Genomic DNA, 18,944 nt, shown 5'->3' with positions numbered 1-18,944 from the left:
ATGTGATGTGCGGTCTTTAAATCCATATGTTGATCTTCCTTGTTCACAAGCTGATGCACATAGTTCAAAGGACCTTGGCAAATCAACATTACAGCACACAGGATGGAAAACATTGTTATATCTCTGGACAATGCTTAATGACCATCTGCATTGTATGGCTAACATGATTGTTGGCCATGAAAATCTGTTCTTTTAAGCATATTGGCTAATAAGCATATGTCTGATTGTACCTCAGCAATAAGCTCAGTGTGGGTGTGCTGCCTTTGGTAGATAAACCAGGGACTGTGAATCTCCCAGTTTCTGAACTAGGGCAAAATAAGTGCAGGAAAACAGCAATAGCTTTATCAAATAACCAGTAGGATGTTTTTCTCTGACTAGTTTTTGTATTATTATTATTATTTTTTGACCCAAGGTCCAGGAGACGGCCGCATAACGTTCTTTGATTAATCTTTCCTATGTGTGCCTTGGGATCATGTTTCTAGACTATTTTGATGGGAGTCACATTTACTTAACCCCTTTGCAGGTGGAGGAGTCCATGCTTTATATGTTTTTGAAAATGAAGGATTGCGTGTTTGTGTGTCACCTGGCTGAGCACACAGCATTTGTGAAGTTACAACATTTTGGAGCCCATGTTGCTGACGCAGTTTTCCAGCAGCTGGCGGAGATATCTCTATAAATATCTGTCTGCATTCTTGTACATTATCACAGTAAGCCCCAAAAGCTCTGTTTTCCATAGTTTCACACCCAGCATGGCTTGTCTAGAGTTCCTGGCACAGCAAGTACAGATCCAAACAACGGATGTCAGACTTCTCATGCGTCACAGATTCCTAGCATTTTGTTTGCTTGCGTTCGTTATCTTTTTAATTTGTGAATATAGAGGTTGTGAAACGCGTGGGAAGAGGGGAATTGGGAACTGACATCATCTGTATAGCCACAGAACAGCTGCAGCACCCTTTATTGGAGTGATCTGACAAATAGCCAGGCTGGTCACAAAACCTCTCTCTTGGTTTGGATCACAACTTTGCCATGATATTCTCTGATTATTAAGGGGTAGATCAGATCACTTTCACACATTCTAGCCTTGTTTGTCAAGGAGACTCCCAGAGCATGATATGCAAAATATATTATTGTTCCATCAACCAGATGTTGTCCATGATGGTAGTAATAGTCATTTGTGTTTGATATTGCGCCTTTGCAATTACAGAGGCCTTGACATTTAAATTCCATGTGCGCTGATTCAGCCACTTCTTCTGCGCAATGAGCACATTTTAGGAAGAGATCGGGTGAGACATTATCAATGATGTTAGACATAATACATGTAGTAACTTAAGGCAGCGGTGCGCAAACTGGGGGGCGTGGGGACGAGAGAATTTGCAGGGGGGTGCGGGCTGTTACAGAGGCCCCGCGCTCTTCCCCCAGGCATTTAATTTAATGCCGGGGGAGACATGAGGTCTCTGTAACCTCACTTACCTACTGGCAGCCGGGTCTTCGGCGTCGCCAGTCGCGGGTCATGTGACGTCACACGTTGCCATGGCAACGTGCGTCAAATGATGTGGTGGGGTCACGTGACGTGACCCGCAATGTCATTTGAAGCCGTGCCTTCGGGGGAGGGGGGGGGGCACGAAGGCTGCAGCTCTCAGGAAGGGGGCCGCAGCTGATAAAGTTTGCGCAGTGCTGACTTAAGGCACAGGAAGATCCAGTGTCATGCCTAAAATGAGGGTTGCAGACCCGTGTGAGACGTGAATGTGCTCACAAGTGATATTTTTACTTTTCCCTCTGCTTCTCCCCCCCCCCCCCCTGCTCGCGCCCTCCTCGCGCCCTCCTCCTTACCTTGCCTTTGGCGTCAAATGACCCCCCAGCGTCATTTGATGCCAAAGACAAGGTAAGGGAAGTTTCAGAGGCCTGACGCAAACCCCAGGCATTTAATTTAAATGCCCTGGGGAAGAGTGCAGGGCCTCTGCAACCGCCGCGCCCCCCTTGGAAAATCTTTCGCCCACCAGTTTGCACGCCTGCTGGTTTCGGTGACTAAGACTAGAATCAAACCACTACACTATGTCTTCTCCATTTGTAATTAGTGTCCTGCTTTTCTTCGTTTTCCTCACTAACAAACCTATACGATTTTGGCCAGTGACTGTGCGTGGCTTGTGGTTTGCCTGTTAACGGAATTTGTTACAGATAAATCTTTCGTTGTATCAGAAATTTCAAGAGATTGGTATTTAGGTTCCTGGAATTCATTTACATGCATCCTTAGCGAAGAAATATGCAAGGGTCTAGAGTTTATCTTTGCCAAAGTTCAGGCTGTCATGCTTCAGATATTTCCCAAACAGTATAACTTAATCAACAACCTAATTTATAGTTGTCTAGTAAGAGATGCCACTGCTTTAACTTATAACATCATCATTCTTAGCCTCCTGCTAAGAGCTGCTTAGCATTCCATGCTTCACTGGAATGAGACAGGATCACAAACCCCAGCTTCCTGCCTTTCTATCTACACTGGATCACCATGTCACAAACACATCCTGCTTTAAACTGGGATTCTCTAGGTTTGTCTGATGAAAACCTCTTGGATATCTATTTAGCAGCAAACTTTCCAGACCTCCTGTCAGAAATGTAAATGACAAAAGGATCACTAGAGCAGACTCAAAGGATTTCCTCTGAGCTTCTTTTGCCCTTAACTTTAAACAATGTCCATGCACACACTACATTTTTTAGTATATTTTGGAAATGATGTTACGGTTAAAACCCTTTATTTTTTAGTACATGGCTTAGATATGCACTCACTGTGCTATTAGTAGAAATATAATGCTAAAGCTAAAAAAATTTTTTTACATTTCCATGCCTACATTTTAAATGCTATTATTATATGATCTCTGTTACTATTTTTGGAACACAGATGTATGACAAGAGGGCACCGAGACTATTCCCCTAATTATTTAACAGTTCTGTGCCTTTTAATAATCAGGGGACAGGGCTACCCGTATCATGGAACGCTCACCCCATTCTAAGCCAGACATTACTGTACATGCGGACAATGTTTTATTATGATGGTGTGTGTATAGAATAATAATGATGAAGAAAGGAGCACAATAGGTAACCTTAGCCAGTCCCTTTTATTGTTCATGGCAGTGAAAGCTAGTGCTCTATCTGTGAAGCAGCCTCCGGAAGGAAGACTTTCACTGTATTAATACGACCAAATGACAAATATTAACATAAGAAAGGCCTACTTTTGACATAATCCTTGTTTTTCCTTGTTTTTTCTTTTCTGTAGTTCTTCCGGAGCTGGAAATGTAGCGGATCGTGTGTTAGCTCAGTTGTTGACAGAAATGGATGGCATAGAGCAACTTAAGGATGTTGTGATTTTGGCAGCGACAAATCGCCCCGACCTGATAGACAAGGTAAGATTTTGTGGTATAGTAAAATAAAATAAAAAAAACATGTGAAAACTCTTTAAAAGAAAGAAAGACACCACACTACACGCTGCACTTACTTACAAAGGAAAACAGCCATTTATTTTTGGATGAAAGCAGCAGTATCTTCCACGCAGAAAACATTTCATTTTGAGCTAGGATCAGATAATGATCCAGGCGTGTTCCCCGGGCCTAGCCCTTTTTTTTTATAAATGTCTACAGATGAAGGAATTATTGGTGGGTTTTTTTTCCCTTTTTTTTTAGCTTGCTTGTTTTCGGTAACAACTGATTTTGCTTTTTGGCAGTTACTTGAATCCATCCATCTGGGACTTTTTGGACTTGGTATCTCAGTAAAGCGACACCAAGATACACAAAATAGGGCTCAGATGAGTTTTGTAGGGACTGCAATGTATCTTTGAGTCAAGCTGTTTGTATAGCGGCTTTAAAAGTTGCATCTGAACTTTAAAATCATTTTGATGTATTTTAGCATTTGATTGGCAAGAGCTAGTTTCAGACAATACAAGTTTAACCCTTCATATTGACAGTTTTTCTTCCTCTCTTGTCTCCTGTTTGGGTGGAAGGTATTTGCCTTGAATTAGTTAAATGCAGTAGATTTTCTTTATGCAATCCTCCGATTTGTGCTTCACAATACAAACACCTGTGTGCATATTTTTGTATACGCTTAAGTGCATGTTAACATGTGCGTCTTACATGCCTGGGCCTTTCTAAACGTAGGTGTGTTTTTTATTTGATTTTATCACGTACTTTTATATGCATGCAACATTTCCCTAGTTCTACCGTTCCAAAATATTGTATGTGTATAAAACAAGTGTATTGTGATTTACACAGTGAAATATGTTTGGTCTCTTATACAGTAGCATTTAACTAAGTGAAAAATGGTGTAAACAAATGAGATAATGCCCCCAATCACTCAAATGGTCCCAAGAATGTTTTGTTAAAATGTTCCTGATGCCAAGTGCAGTATTTGTTTTGTATAAAGAGTGTTTTGGCATTTGGAAAAAAAATATTTCAACGGTTGATCCATCTTGTATCTGAATGGACCGATGTGTCCTTTTCTTTTTGATAATAAACATTGTATTACTATGCCTCTGACATATACAATATGCCAGCTACCATATATCAGCACTCGTTTTAGGAATCGTTTCACAACTTCATTATACTTCCCTTTATTTGTTTTGATTTGCCTGTGTTTTCATTGGCACAGAATTGGGTGAAGCGATTCAAGGAAAGCAAGAATCTTACATAGTATTTTAACCCCTTTATAGGTGGAGAAATTAAACATGTCTGCATCTCCTCATGTTACGTGCGTGTTCATGTATAAAAACATGCAGAAACTGTTCACACAGGTGTGTTTATGATGGTAACGTTATGGTTTCACTGAATATGTACCTTTTATTATTATTATTATTATTATTATTATTATTATTATTTAGGAAGAACTGATACATTTCTACATTTTTGTACAAATCAAACATTACAGCTAAATGTATCTAAATATTAAAGAAAAAAAAACCCAACGCTGTAGCCAAGGTCACACTGACATTGAGCTTGGCCAAAATGGTATCACCCATTCTGTCTCCCACACATTTTTGACATTCCCATGATATAGGTCTTATAACCAAAGGTGGGCCAAGTTATCTGTGAGCCGACAATCTCATCTTCATCTTTTCCATAGTGGCTGCAAATACCTACAATGTGTTGCATGCATCCTCCTGCATTTAGTGGGGTTATTTCCAATGCTAAAAAGACAAAGAAGTTAGGGACAGTGTCATATCTACAGGGAACTGGCTGATTGCTTCAGTGCGGGGAAGTGGGACATAGCTGAGAAATGGGATTACTTTGTCTCCCATTGAACTGGATGTAAATGTCAGACGCATTAGCTGGGATGCAAAGCACAAGGCACCGAATAAAGGCAGGGTCTGCCGTCTGTGATGGCACCCCCGGGGCCTTTGACAGCCTTTCTCCACCTTATCATGGAGTGCAGAAAAGATGCATCCTCAAGTGTCCGATTTACATAAGAATGACAGGATGTGATTGGACAAATGAAGATGAATGCAATGCAGTGATGTCAGCCGGGGCCATTGTCTAAAGATGGATGGGGGAGCCTGAGTTCCATCAAGCTTCAGGAGCCTCCTCACAGCACAGAATAGCAGCAGAAAGGACACCACAGCACAAAGGATCTCATTCAATGCCAGACAGATGGGAGTTTATATTTTCTTAGGAGCTGTCACTCGCTGTGATCTCGTAGGGCTGGAGTGTCTTCATTAAAATAAACATTTGTGTGACAGGATCATGAAAGATTTCTAGGATGCAGGAATAAAAGGAAAAGCTCTCCACCCCCCACCCCATCCCTCTTGTATTTAACAAAAAAAAATAAAATTAGAAACTTATCACTTAAGTAAGGTAAATAACTTTTTGAGGGGACAGCAATGCATTAATTTGCTGGGGACTCTAAAAAGAGGATTCATGGTATTTGTGTATAAATTACACGATGGGACTACTGTTTGCGTCTTACCATACTGAGGCCCCTATATGTCAGAAGCTCCTTTGTCCATGTATGACACCCTCAGGGGGGTGATGAATCAAAGTAATAGTGTCATTTTCATATTGGGTCTCTTAAAAACGTAAGTGGGATCTATTTAATAAAGTCTTCTGGTGGCAAAACGAATGCAAAGCATCAGCACCCGTGCATCCTATGAGAAGGCAGTGATAGTCTAAATGATACTATGATATGTTATTGTTGTGGCCAGTGTGACATGGACTATGTTTATAGCTGACAGAAATTATCATTATTCTGCTTATGGCGTAAAAAAAAAAAAATACCCCTGATCTCGATGCCTCATTTTCTTCTATTATCCCCTTGATGAAAGCTTTCAGATTTTTAGATATATAGTGGTTTATGCAACCAAAGTAAAACAATAAAATAGTAATATAAAGGCAAAAAGAAGTGTTCATAGTGCAGGGGGGGAGGCGGGGGGAGGGGGGAATAGTCTAATATTTGACAGTACACAGAGAAAGTAGACTACGCAGACCTAATTATCTGTTGACAATGTTCATGTTTCTAATATTTGAATGTACAGTCACACAGGACCAAATTGAACCAATGGCAGAGATGTTTAATAGGTTAGAACTTGGTGATTGATGCCTTAAAATGGACAACTGTAAGTATTTGTAAATACCGTTTTAAGTTTATTTTGCCAGTCACTATAAACATTGTAACCTGAAGTTTCCGGTGGGGTTTAAAGCCTGCGTTTGCCTTGTTTCTCCCTTATCATCGAGCGCATTTTCTAAATGGCGCGCGTTAGGTGCTCACTTATAAACATCAATCAAAAAAAATATCTAGATTTTCAAACATATTTAATTATTTAAACGTGTTAATCACCTAGATATTGTATTACTGCCATTACTTCACTTTGGCCCTGTAAGTGGAACTGCATTTTTAAATACAGTATGAGCAGTATTTCGAAATAAGTCCATAACAGTTTACTTCCGAATCTTGTGTTTATTCGGGAACAATCAGGGAGTACAGACAATGTTTCAGGTCCATGGCTCGACCTTTCATCAGGTGACATTGCCTGTACACCCGGATAGGGGGGCGCATAAGTGTACTTAATTGCTTGATTTGATATAGTTTTAAAAACATTTGTTGCTGTTATGAACACCACCAGTGTCCTTTTATATGCATTATCATTAGGAGAAATGGTGCCTGCCTTGGTAAATAGTTTGCGTTACTTCTGAGCAGCTGACAGCAGGTGGCAACGCCTTGAAGTGTGGAAGCAGGCCAAGGTTGGATTACTTGCGTAAACCAGTGCGACTTTGACATACAGCAAAACACCTGAATGTGAGAGCCAGCAACGCATCCATCACTGCAGTTACCTGCAATATTCTGCAGCCAGCTTCCTGAAATCAGGGGATTCCCCTGAAATGGCAAAAGGTCAGATGAAGATTTGAGTACGAGGGATGGGAGTGTCAATGAACAACGTAATGATAACCTTGTCATACGAATTGGTATGTAGTTAAGAAATTAATTCAGAGAAAATGATGGAGAAATCGGTCACCTTCCAATCCAAGTCCTTGAAGATAATCTTAATGTAAAAATGTTATGTAGTTTCTGCCGTCACTGGCTGATCTGTTTAATCTGTATTTCAAAGTAGAGAAATAGTGTCAAATATGGGCAGAAGAGCTTCTATTTCCCTACGCTCCCATTCGCTCACTTCGATCTGCAGATGAAGGTCTCCTAACAGTTCCCAGAATCTCCTTAACTTCCTTTTGGGTACAAGCTTTTAGCCACGCTGCTCCCACTCTTTAAAACAATCTGCCTCATACAGTTCGAGAGGCCCCCTCTCTGCAAATCTATAAAACAGGCCCAAGACCTACGAGTTTACCCAGGCATTTCATTAATGAACCAGATCCTCTCCTCATTTAACAACTACAGTACTGTCCCATCCTGTGTTGTATCTTTCCTTGTGTTTGGTCTCTTTTATAACCTTAAATGTTTTCTTCTTTTTCTCTTTTTGTAACCGTGATGTGCTCCGAGTCCCATTATAAGTCCCTATATAAATAAAGTTATTATGATCTATTATTAAATGCTACGGAAAAAAGTGACCAATAACTATTTGAGCAGGTTTGTGCATCGTGCAGACTTTCCTAGGCTTCTATATGTCTGTGTGTAATGATGTGGCACCTACATTGTTATTATTAACACTTACTGTATTAATATATCTTGGTATGTCATCAAACTGTATACATGTCACCAGCATTCCACTTGCACTAGCTTCAACCAGTAGTCATAACTACTCTCAGAGCAGCAGAATTGGGTGTTCCACGGCAGCAGGTTCTTATTATGACTGGGTATAGATATTTAGTACATTTGTAGTGTGTGAAATAATTCCCTGTTTGTGCAGATGATACTTAATTCTAAATGATTAAAGTACGTGGCACAAAAGGGAGGCGTCTGTCTCCAAACGTGGCAAGTTTGCGTCAAGCAAAAAAAAAAAAAAGGCTGCATCCAAGTGCCATTTATTTATTTTTCATTTTGAAGAATGAAATAAAATATATATATATTTTTTTTTTTTTTTACAAAATATAAAAAGCAAAATCAGCTTGGTTTTCTGATACTGCCAGGTCATTGTTCCTATTTATTGTAAATAGATTTAAAAAAAAAACAAAAAAAACTTTTATAATCCTAAACGGGAGAGAAATGTGTAGTGTATTTGTAAAATAGCAATGGTGATTAGCAGGCTATTTCTATGAATGCTAACAGAAGCATTTTCAGTACGCGCCTCTTCGCGTCAATGTATTCCCTATTTTGCTCCGCTTGCTTTTGTAATGTAAGGGATTTGGAGAATGGAGGAATAACAGTAGATATGGGAAAAATACGTAACAAATTACATCTCACTGTAATATGTGTCATCAGATCTGTGCCATGTACAGGAAATTTGGTTGAGAAGGTTACATTTGGCAAGAAGGAAAAAATGATAAAGGATTGGTATGCGCTGATGCACTCCTCCGAAACCGGACTCATAACCCTGTACATGGCCTAGGCTGAGAACTCCCACATTCTGCCCCTATTTCCCAAATAAGGGTGCAGCAATGTCATAGAGTCAAACATGTCACTGCTTAATTAACAAAATACCAGACAAAATTGCCTTCCAGTCCTCAATGTGGGAAACTAATAAGGTGTAAAAAATTTCGGCACCTACCAAACCCATGCGGGTGCCTAGGCCCAACTGTTGGTGTTTAGCACCCATCACTCTTTGCTTGTGACTGAGCAGCGCCACCCCACCTGTGTGGCGCTTCTACCCGCCCCTCTTTCTCTTGGCTGAGCAGGCCTGGCCGTACGGCTTGCTCCTCTTGGCCATCTTTTTTTTCCTTTTTGGCAAGTGCATGCCCTCATTGCTGCAGCATTTCCGTTCTGGCTGGCACGGCAGTTCCACCCACCGTGTTTCTCCTACAACTTAACAACAGGCTTAAACAGAGAATAACAATAGCCGACATAACACAATAAAATTGCTCTAAAAGAATGGAGGGGTGGGATTGCACATTCACCAAAAACTGTGCTCCCCCTGTCCCAGTTCCCTAACCGTAAACGCCCATAACCCCCCCCCCCTGTTCCTCCTTTACATGCTGCCCAGACTACGTGCCCACAGACTCAATGCCTGAGCCCCCCCTCCAAGGCCCTTCCCCTCCTTCATGCCGGTAAATGGAGCCTCTGCTCTTTTTTAATGCTTCTATTTACCTGCTTATGCTTGGAATCTTCCAGCGTGGAGTGAGACAGACTGGGGGATCCTGTGAAGCACATGCTCAGACTGCTGAGTATACTTTTTCTTATTGTCCTTTAAAAATAAAGGAACGGGTCTTTAGTTCTTTAGGAAAAAAAATGTTTTATTGTAAATCTCTTGTTAACATTTGAAGAACTGTGAATTTCAGGGTTGCTAGATGTTCAGAATGGCTTTTATCAGTATGTATTGTTCTAGGCTGCACAATATCTAAACAATCTGTGGCGGTGCAAGGCATCCAAGGCCCATTGTCACGCAGCATCAAATAGAGACACTATGACCTGCGCAAGTGGATACCTGATGTTGCTGATATTTTAGAGAAAAACCTGCTAATGCTTACGGAAGGGGAGCCTATCGTTACTCCATTGCTTAGTCCAGACAAATGTAATACCACGCCTGGTTCGTCATATATAGGATAAGGTTAAACGATCATGCCAGTAACATGAGGATTTTTACACTGGCACCTAAAACCTACCCATATGGAGTATAGCAATTTTTGTTTCTTTGAAATGACTCTATCACGCTGTGTGGGGAGTTTCCCGGTTCTGAAGATAAAGTAATTTAATTATTACTAGATTTTGCATTTGTTTTGCACTGACTTAGCACTGTTGGGCCGGTAGGCCAATCAACAGTAAATCAAGAGTCCCATGCTTGGAATGTGGTTGGATTTCACCGGGCATGCCGGGCTCGCCACTATCAATAGGCCTGCTGGTAGTCATTTTAATGATTACTATTATATTATCAGTGGAGTAAGATGAAAACAATTAAAATGAGTGGTCAGTCACAATTTCAGCATTACGCCAGCAGTGCAATAGAACATAGATGGTTTTGTGTGTTCATTTCTAGTTCCCCGTCATCACTATAGTTGGGTCTCTACTTGCACGGAAACGCATTACAGTGCTCTTGAAATAGGGTTGTTTTTTTCCCTGGAGTGCAGCTAATAAATATTTCCCAGGTGTTCAACAGCGATTTTTTTTTTTTTTACTGCCTGATTATCAGAGCTTTAAAGGAAAGTAGTAAATCAGTGGTTGCAGCCTCCAGGCCCAGGTATAATAAAAGCCGGTGGTGACAGGGGAAGCACACTGCCACTTTCTGGGAGAAGATTTATGGCAATGTAGAGATTTGTTGGCTTTCTCAACTCCAACTTGTTCAACATATTTGCTTCAATGGAGCACTGCTTTGCTTCATTAAATACACCAGTTTATGTTGCAGTAGATGTACCAAATACACACACACACACACAAAGAATAACCTCCATGATTATTTCCCTTAGGTACGCCCGTTAATCAACCTTATTCCATTTGATGGAGCTTTTTGGCCATGGAGGTTCACGTCAACACAGACATAACAGACTTTTTGAACACCAAACAAAGAGTAAAACATGTTGGAGAGAGCCACAGAATATTATGTGTAGTTATATTAGTTAAAACATATCAAAGTGTGAATCACAATAGTTGCATCACTCAACTTTTCCCTCTTCCTAGTGTATGTACCATGCAGAATGGTTGGTCTGTTTTTTATATCAGCTGACTGCAATGCTGTCAAAATATATGGGGTGGGGGAGGTATTTCCCAGTTGTTAAGCCGGGTGGTTACTTTGTCCGAACAATGTTCAGCATACATGGATCCAAGCCTCTTCAGGGACAGGACAAAGAGACAGTGTTAAATGAAAATATGTACATGGATGATGTGGGTGAAATTGCACTGGATTAAACCTGAAATATTAAACATGGCACCAGTCCATACAGAGCTCTTATTACATTCAGCTGTAGGAAGACCCCTTGTTCATTTTTATGAAATTACACTTAGACATATCCGCTCAGCACATACAACCCTCTCATATACATGCCACCCTACAGAGAGAGCATGGCGCATTCTGTTTATACTATTACCGGGAGATGTGTGTTGGCAAGGTTTGGAAAGTTCAGCCTCTCTCATTACAGTACAAGCTGTCAGGACTTGAGCCATTGCAATTTTAAATCGGATTTCAATTGACGTCTTTTAAAAGTTTCAGTATTGATTCCAACTATGTCAGTGTTGTACTGTATTTATATTTACTGTATAACAGCAGTATCCACCCACAGCACTATTAAATAATCAAAACTGTTGGACCTGAACAACAATGTTCTGGCGATCAGTAAACTTTTTGGAAATAGTATAAACAGCAAACTGCTGCAAGGCTTTGCTTGGAGAAGGCCAAATAAGTCTGTTGATGTTCAGAACTCTATAATTGCAAATAGTTGTTTTTATTACGCTCTGGGTACTGAGTATTGACATCTTCAGTAATTCAAGATACTGGTCCAGTCTGTGCAGGTGCTGAAAGCTATTTCCCACAGGGGAGATTTTTGCCTGCCGCTGTATGTATAATTTGGTCAATTACATTTTTTTGCCATCTCTATAACATTACGCCTCACAACCCGTTTTTGTTGTGTTCCGCTACCATTTTCTATTTTGGTTATTTCCCAGGCCAGCCAATAACTGAAGCGGTTTATCATGTGCACTATGGCTGCTTAGCAGACGTCATTCCAGCCTGATCTGTAAATGAGATTGAAGGCTGTAAAGTACACAGCAGCAACACTGTTTACAAGGCTGTATAAACTGGAGGCCCCATAGTAGAAAGGGAACTATACACGTGCAAGTTACCCGATTGCATTTTGTAGGTTTTTTGGGATAGTAAAATCGCCCCTTCATGATATACGTATGTGTATAACTAAGAGGAAGAAATAATAAAAATAACAAAAAACAAGTTTGCTTTTTCTGTGTTTTTCTTTACAAACAGGTACAGACTTTGCTTCTGTGCAGTTTCGTCTTGATGGAACGACATAATAGCAGTTTAACTCTTATTCTGCCGTTGTTTTCCTTGCAATAATACATTAATGGCCTCTCTGGCAGCAACAGAGGTTTGGAGGTATAGTGTGCGGGTCGTTCTCTCGGTCAGATATACTAGTTGGCCATTTTAACAGAAACTGTGATGGTAAAAAAATTACCCTTTAAAAGTTGCCTAAATAAATTGCCTTAAATCCCATCCTTTTTGTCATTACCCCTCCAGTGTTCAGCACATTAGCCTGATGCTGTAGATAAACATTGATATGAGAGTATAGTGGAATCAGTGATAGAGATTGATGAAGGACAGCGCTGTACAACGACTGGCTGCTTCCCAGACAAAGCCCTTGAGATCCGGAGTCAACAGAGTGTGGAGAAAACAAACACCAAGGTAACTGGGCGCAAACAATTACATTTCTCCTTTGGACTCAGCCACAACCCTTCCCCATTTCATTCAGCTTTCTCCATAGGGGTAAAAGCATCCATCTCTCTCTTGTTTAATGATATCTGGTTGTGTGTTCAGTGTCATCCCAGATAGCTCATGTCCCTGCTGTCATACTTTAATCTAAATTAGATCCGTTTATGGCAGGAGGAAGTATTTTTGATGTAAATGCCTCATTGGCCAAATGTCAAAGCTTGCATTACTGAATTGTCTTGTTGTGAGGATGGAAACTAGAGCTCGAAGTATTTATAATGCCGAGTGTAATTATTTTCAGCTTTCCCTAGGGTAAGTTTGAAGGTGCATCCTGGCCCTAAATATTAGTTTTAAGCAAAGCACAGGAGCTGAAAGAGGTAGTACTCCTAGGGAGGGGCACGTGCATCAAAGCGCATTGTACGGGTTATCGCGCCCAGCGTTCTCACGTAAACGCCCATTCAAGCCAGTGGGAGTAAACGCCAGAACAGGTACGATAAGTAACATGTGCATGCATGTGCCCCATATTATCATATAGTAAGCATTTAAAGGGGCCATGAAAGTATATTTCATTTGCCGAGAACAAAAGCATGTAATATTTTCTTTTCCATTTAAAAAAACCATTTTTTTTTGGTACACATTTAGGGCATAAGCAATAGGGGACTAAAAGCAAATACCATGCAATTTAATGTATACACTTATTTCATTCGGCCCTCATTCCTAACTGAGGGAAGACGGGTACAGAGATTTGAAGATATTGATTTGAGTTACAATGAAGTCATTCTGGGATATTTCCCACTGCTCACAGTGAGGTTAAAGAGGCACTCCTGGTGACACGTTTGTAAAACGGGTTTGAAGCAGAGGGTCTCTGGAGCTCAACTGCGTTAATTTCAGCACTGGGGACCCCCTGCTCCCCAAGATGCTTACCTTGGAAGGGGGTGTCTGTTGCGGGCCAATAGGCAGCCATGGCGTCATCCCTTGTGGCTTCCTATTGGCTCACATGGCGTGGGACATTTTCACTGCACAGAAAGGCCAGCCAAGACGTTTGACATTAATGTTTAGCCAAAATGAGTGATTTAACTACAGTGAATATGGAAAGTAATGAGAATTTATGGATATTTTGCAAGAGAAATAAGTGTAATTGTGGTGTTCATCAAAATGCAGCAAAACCATTCTTTTATTGTGCATTAAATAGCTGTTTTATATTAGCCCCAATATTGTGTGTGTGTGTGTGTGTGTGTGTGTGTGTGTGTGTGTGTGTGTGTGTGTGTGTGTGTGTGTGTGTGTGCGCGCGCGTGTGTGTACAACACAATATCTTGAGTTTTGCAGCATTTAAAGGAAAGGTAAGCTCAACTGTGGGAATACTGGATGGATTGTAGATAATGGTATAATTTCAGTGAAGAATGGATGTCCGATACATACATTACAATGGTTTTGTGTATGATCTATAGAAATGTTAACTTACACAGAATCACAGTGATGTGTGTCTGTTTCAGACCATTTTCTTTTTAATAACATCTATGAGGGATACTGCATTGTAGTCTTATAATAGGTTACCCACATTCTTTAATGTAATTATGTGATGTTTCAATAAATATATGCCTTAAAAATGATATTCAAATATGAATGCATTTTATCTTAACATCAACCTTTTAACAAACATTTTTAGGGTATCTACTGAAACTCTTACTATATATTTATTTTTATGTTTCATGTTTATGTAATACATGACTGTCATTGCCTCTGATTTGAAATAATAGTTATTTCTACTTTCATTTTGTGTAACATGCTTTGTAAAGTGCTGAGTACAGTGTGGGCACAAAATATAAATAAAGATATACATATTTGTAAGAAGAAAAGTAAAACCTCTGCGAAATATTTAGTTATATCAGTATTGATTTCCTGAATTTGTCTGAATAATAATAATAATATTTGTAGGGATTTCCGGTACAAGGCAGTACTTATCTATTCCACATTATCAGACTTTTAAAAGATCTCATTGTCCCAAAGTAACATTTCGTTCACAGTTGTAATAGTTAAATATTTCATATTGGCACGAGCAAGTATGTTAGATGTTGCGTAAATAGTTCCTCTGTAAATGACTTAATTGCTTCTGGTATTTACATCTTCCTTGCAGCATGCCCTTATCATCCTTGTTCTTAGAAAACACTCCCTTAATTCCTTCCTTCCTTCCTTTGGCCCACTGCAATTTGTCCACAATGGCATTTATCTTTTCGACCTCCAGCAGTGATCTTGTAATGATGAAATCCTGCTGTCACTTTAGCTTGTCTGCCCTCTTTGTGTCTTGTTTTTCTTTTTCTTTTCTTAAATCAGGGCTTCATTGTACAAGCTGTTTAAAACACACACACACACACACACACACACACACACACACACACACACACACACACACACACACACACACACACACACACACACACACACACACACACACACACACACACATGCATACACATATGCATACACACACACACACACATATGCATACACACACACACATATGCATACACATATACACACACACACACACACATATACACACACACACACACACACATATACACACCCAATAAAGAATATCACTTGTCTTAGACAGGTCTGCAACCCTGCCTTTCAACCATTATCAGCCAGCATACAGTGCTCCCACTGCAGCAAGGGATTCTGGGTAATGACATGCAAATGAGCACACAGGGTTACCTTTTGTTTGGAATATCCATACACATGGAGTCCATTTAAGCAGATGCATCGTTGTTCACACAGCTTTTAAGCACAGCATGGGACTAACAAGTCAACCACTCAGACATGTTTCAACCTTGATGGGTATCATCAGTATTAGGCCTCGGATATAGTAAGCGCTTAGGTGCTGCTGCTCGCTCTCGCTTGCTGACGCTCGCGCTACCAGGAGCTTTTTGCTGTCCTGACAGAGGAGACAGCAAGCGCGCTTGGGAGGCGGGTATCACTGTGTGTGTTTGTCACTTGGTAGCTGTCAGTGTGTTTGTGTGTCACTGGGGAACGTGTGTGTGTGTGTGTGTGTGTGTGTGTGTGTGTGTGTGTGTGTGTGTGTGTATATTATATAATATATATTTTAATATTTTAAAAATTAAAAAAAAAAAGACCTGTTGTGAGAATAAATTATTTATTGTGCAACTTTGATAAATATATTCACACGCGTGCACAGACGCACACGCACGCACGCACGCACGCACGCACAGACGCACACACGCACATTCATTTCTGGGTGTTTGGTGCTATGCTGTACGTACATACAATCCTTCCGGTCCCCACCTGACCCTGCCCGGTGTCTCCGGTTCCCCTCCTCACCCCCCGGCCCGTCTCCGGTTCCCCTCCTCATACCTCCCCCCTCCCTCTCCCTCTCCCCCCACCCCCCCTCCCACCCCTCCTCTCACTCCCTTTGCCCCCCTCTCTCCCTTCTGCCCCCCCTCTCTCTCCCTTCTGCCCCCCATCTCTCTCCCTTCTGCCCCCCCTCTCTCTCCCTTCTGCCCCCCCTCTCTCTCCCTTCTGCCCCCCCCTCTCCCTTCTGCCCCCCTTCTCCCTTCTGCCCCCCTCTCTCTTCCTTCTGCCCCCCCCTCTCTATCCCTTCTGCCCCCCCTCTCTCTCCCTTCTGCCCCCCCTCTCTCCCTTCTGCCCCCTCTCTCTCCCTTCTGCCCCCCCTCTCTCTCCCTTCTGCCCCCCATCTCTCTTCCTTCTGCCCCCCCTCTCTCCCTTCTGCTCTGCCCCACCTCTCTCTCCCTTCTGCCCCCCCTCTCTCCCTTCTGCCCCCCTTCTCCCTTCTGCCCCCCCTCTCTCCCTTCTGCCCCCCCTCTCTCTCCCTTCTGCCCCCCCTCTCTCTCCCTTCTGCCCCCCCTCTCTCCCTTCTCCCCCCCTCTCTCCCTTCTGCCTCTCTCTCCCCCCACCCCTTCTCCCCCCACCACACCACTCCGTTTGCCCCCCCCCCCCCACCAGCCTGTTTTTCACACCCACCCCCCTGCACCAGCACCAGCCCGTTTTCACCCCCCTGCACCAGCACCAGCCCGTTTTTCACACCCCCCCCCCTGCACCAGTCCCAGCCCGTTTTTCACACCCCCCCCCTGCACCAGCACCAGCCCGTTTTTCAAACCCACCCCTGCACCAGCCCGTTTTTCAAACCCACCCCTGCACCAGCACCAGCCCCAGCCCGTTTTTCACATCCACCCCCCTGCACCAGCACCAGCCCGTTTTTCACTCACCCCCCTGCACCAGCACCAGCCCGTTTTTCACACACCCCCCCCCTGCACCAGCCCCAGCCCGTTTTTCACATCCACCCCCCTGCACCAGCACCAGCCCGTTTTTCACTCACCCCCCTGCACCAGCACCAGCCCGTTTTTCACTCACCCCCCCCTGCACCAGCACCAGCCCGTTTTTCACACCCCCCCATGCACCAGCACCAGCCCGTTTTTCACACCCCCCCCTGCACCAGCACCAGCCCGTTTTTCACACCCACCCCCCTGCACCAGCACCAGCCCGTTTTTCACTCACCCCCCCTGCACCAGCACCAGCCCGTTTTTCACACCCCCCTTCCTGCACCAGCCCCAGCCAGTTTTTCACACCCCCCCCCCTGTACCAGCACCAGCCCGTTTTTCACACCCACCCCCCTGCACCAGCACCAGCCCGTTTTTCACTCACCCCCCCTGCACCAGCACCAGCCCGTTTTTCACACCCCCCTTCCTGCACCAGCCCCAGCCAGTTTTTCACACACCCCCCCCTGTACCAGCCCCAGCCCGTTTTTCACACACACAGGCCCTGGTCCGATTCAAGGTAGGGGAGGATGACTCCTGTATGGCGTCTTCTCATCTGTCTACTGCCATGGCCGGACTCGGTCTGGTGAGAAGCCGGTAATGAGCAGTCCCCCCCCCCCCTCACCCTGGTGGCGGTGCATGCTTGCTATCTCTGGTGTGTGGGACACACAACACACACTGCCTTCTGTCTGGTCGCATTGCTCTGTAGTAACAATGGCTGCTCTGTAGGGAACCGGCTGCAGCCCCATTGGATGGGAGCGGTCACGTGACCGCTCCTCCGCTTCCCCGAGCAGCAAATTTCAGTTTGCCGCTCTCGGAAGAGTTTCTCCTCCTCAGCACGCATCAGCGCGCATGCGGAGGGAGAAACTATAGCCGCGCTAATAACAGATGCAGGGGCTTTGTGCATCTGTTCAGCGCGGCTCAGTCCGCCTCAGCGATGCTGAGTGCACTATGTCCTGGGCCTAAGGTTGATTTATACTTGCTTTGCAATATTTCTAGGCTGGGTAGGTTTACCATATACATTTTAAGTTATGGTGGGTGAAAACGTATATATTTTATATATATATATCTCACTTGTGAGCACATTCACACGTCTTAAGCAGGTCTGCAACCCTGTCTTCACCATTATCCCCAGCATACAGTACAGTGCTTCCACTGCAGCAAGTGGAAACACTGTATGCTGGGGATAATGGTGAAAGACAGGGTTGCAGACCTGCCTAAGACGTGTGAATGTGCTCACAAGTGATCTTTTTATTTGCTATATGCAATACGGTGGAGGTTTCTTGTTGCCTTTTTCACCCACCATAACTTGGAGTGTGTGTGTGTGTGTGTGTGTGTGTGTGTGTGTGTGTGTGTGTGTGTATATATATATATACATATATATATATACTTTTACTTACTATAAAAATTATATATATTACTTTCTGCTTTATTCATGATGGAAGATACCCCATATAGCCGTGTGTGTGTGTGTGTGTGTGTGTGTGTGTGTGTGTGTGTATATATATATATATATATATATATATATATATATATATATATATATATATATATATATATATATATATATATATATATATGTATGTATGTATGTATGTATGTGTGTGTGTTTGTGTGTATATATGTATATATATATATATATATGTATACACAAATACACACACACACACACACACATAGGTGTGGGTGTGTGTGGGTGTATAATATAT

General features: G+C 42.6%; 1 protein-coding gene across 2 annotated transcripts in view; it reads left to right on the top strand.

Moving 5' to 3' along the window:
• Positions 1-18,944, top strand: part of AFG2A (AAA ATPase AFG2A) — a 407,705-nt gene that overhangs the window by 125,884 nt on the left and 262,877 nt on the right. For both annotated transcript variants that reach the window (XM_075615740.1, XM_075615729.1), the window contains exon 14: positions 3,269-3,395. In XM_075615740.1, the coding sequence (XP_075471855.1) occupies positions 3,269-3,395 (127 nt within the window). The remainder of the gene's footprint in view (positions 1-3,268; positions 3,396-18,944) is intronic.

The sequence above is a fragment of the Ascaphus truei genome, chromosome 1 (assembly GCF_040206685.1).
Source record: "Ascaphus truei isolate aAscTru1 chromosome 1, aAscTru1.hap1, whole genome shotgun sequence".
Classification (NCBI taxonomy): Eukaryota; Metazoa; Chordata; class Amphibia; order Anura; family Ascaphidae; genus Ascaphus; species Ascaphus truei.
Note: the sequence above shows the minus strand (reverse complement) of the source record. Positions and strands in the feature narration are given on the sequence as shown.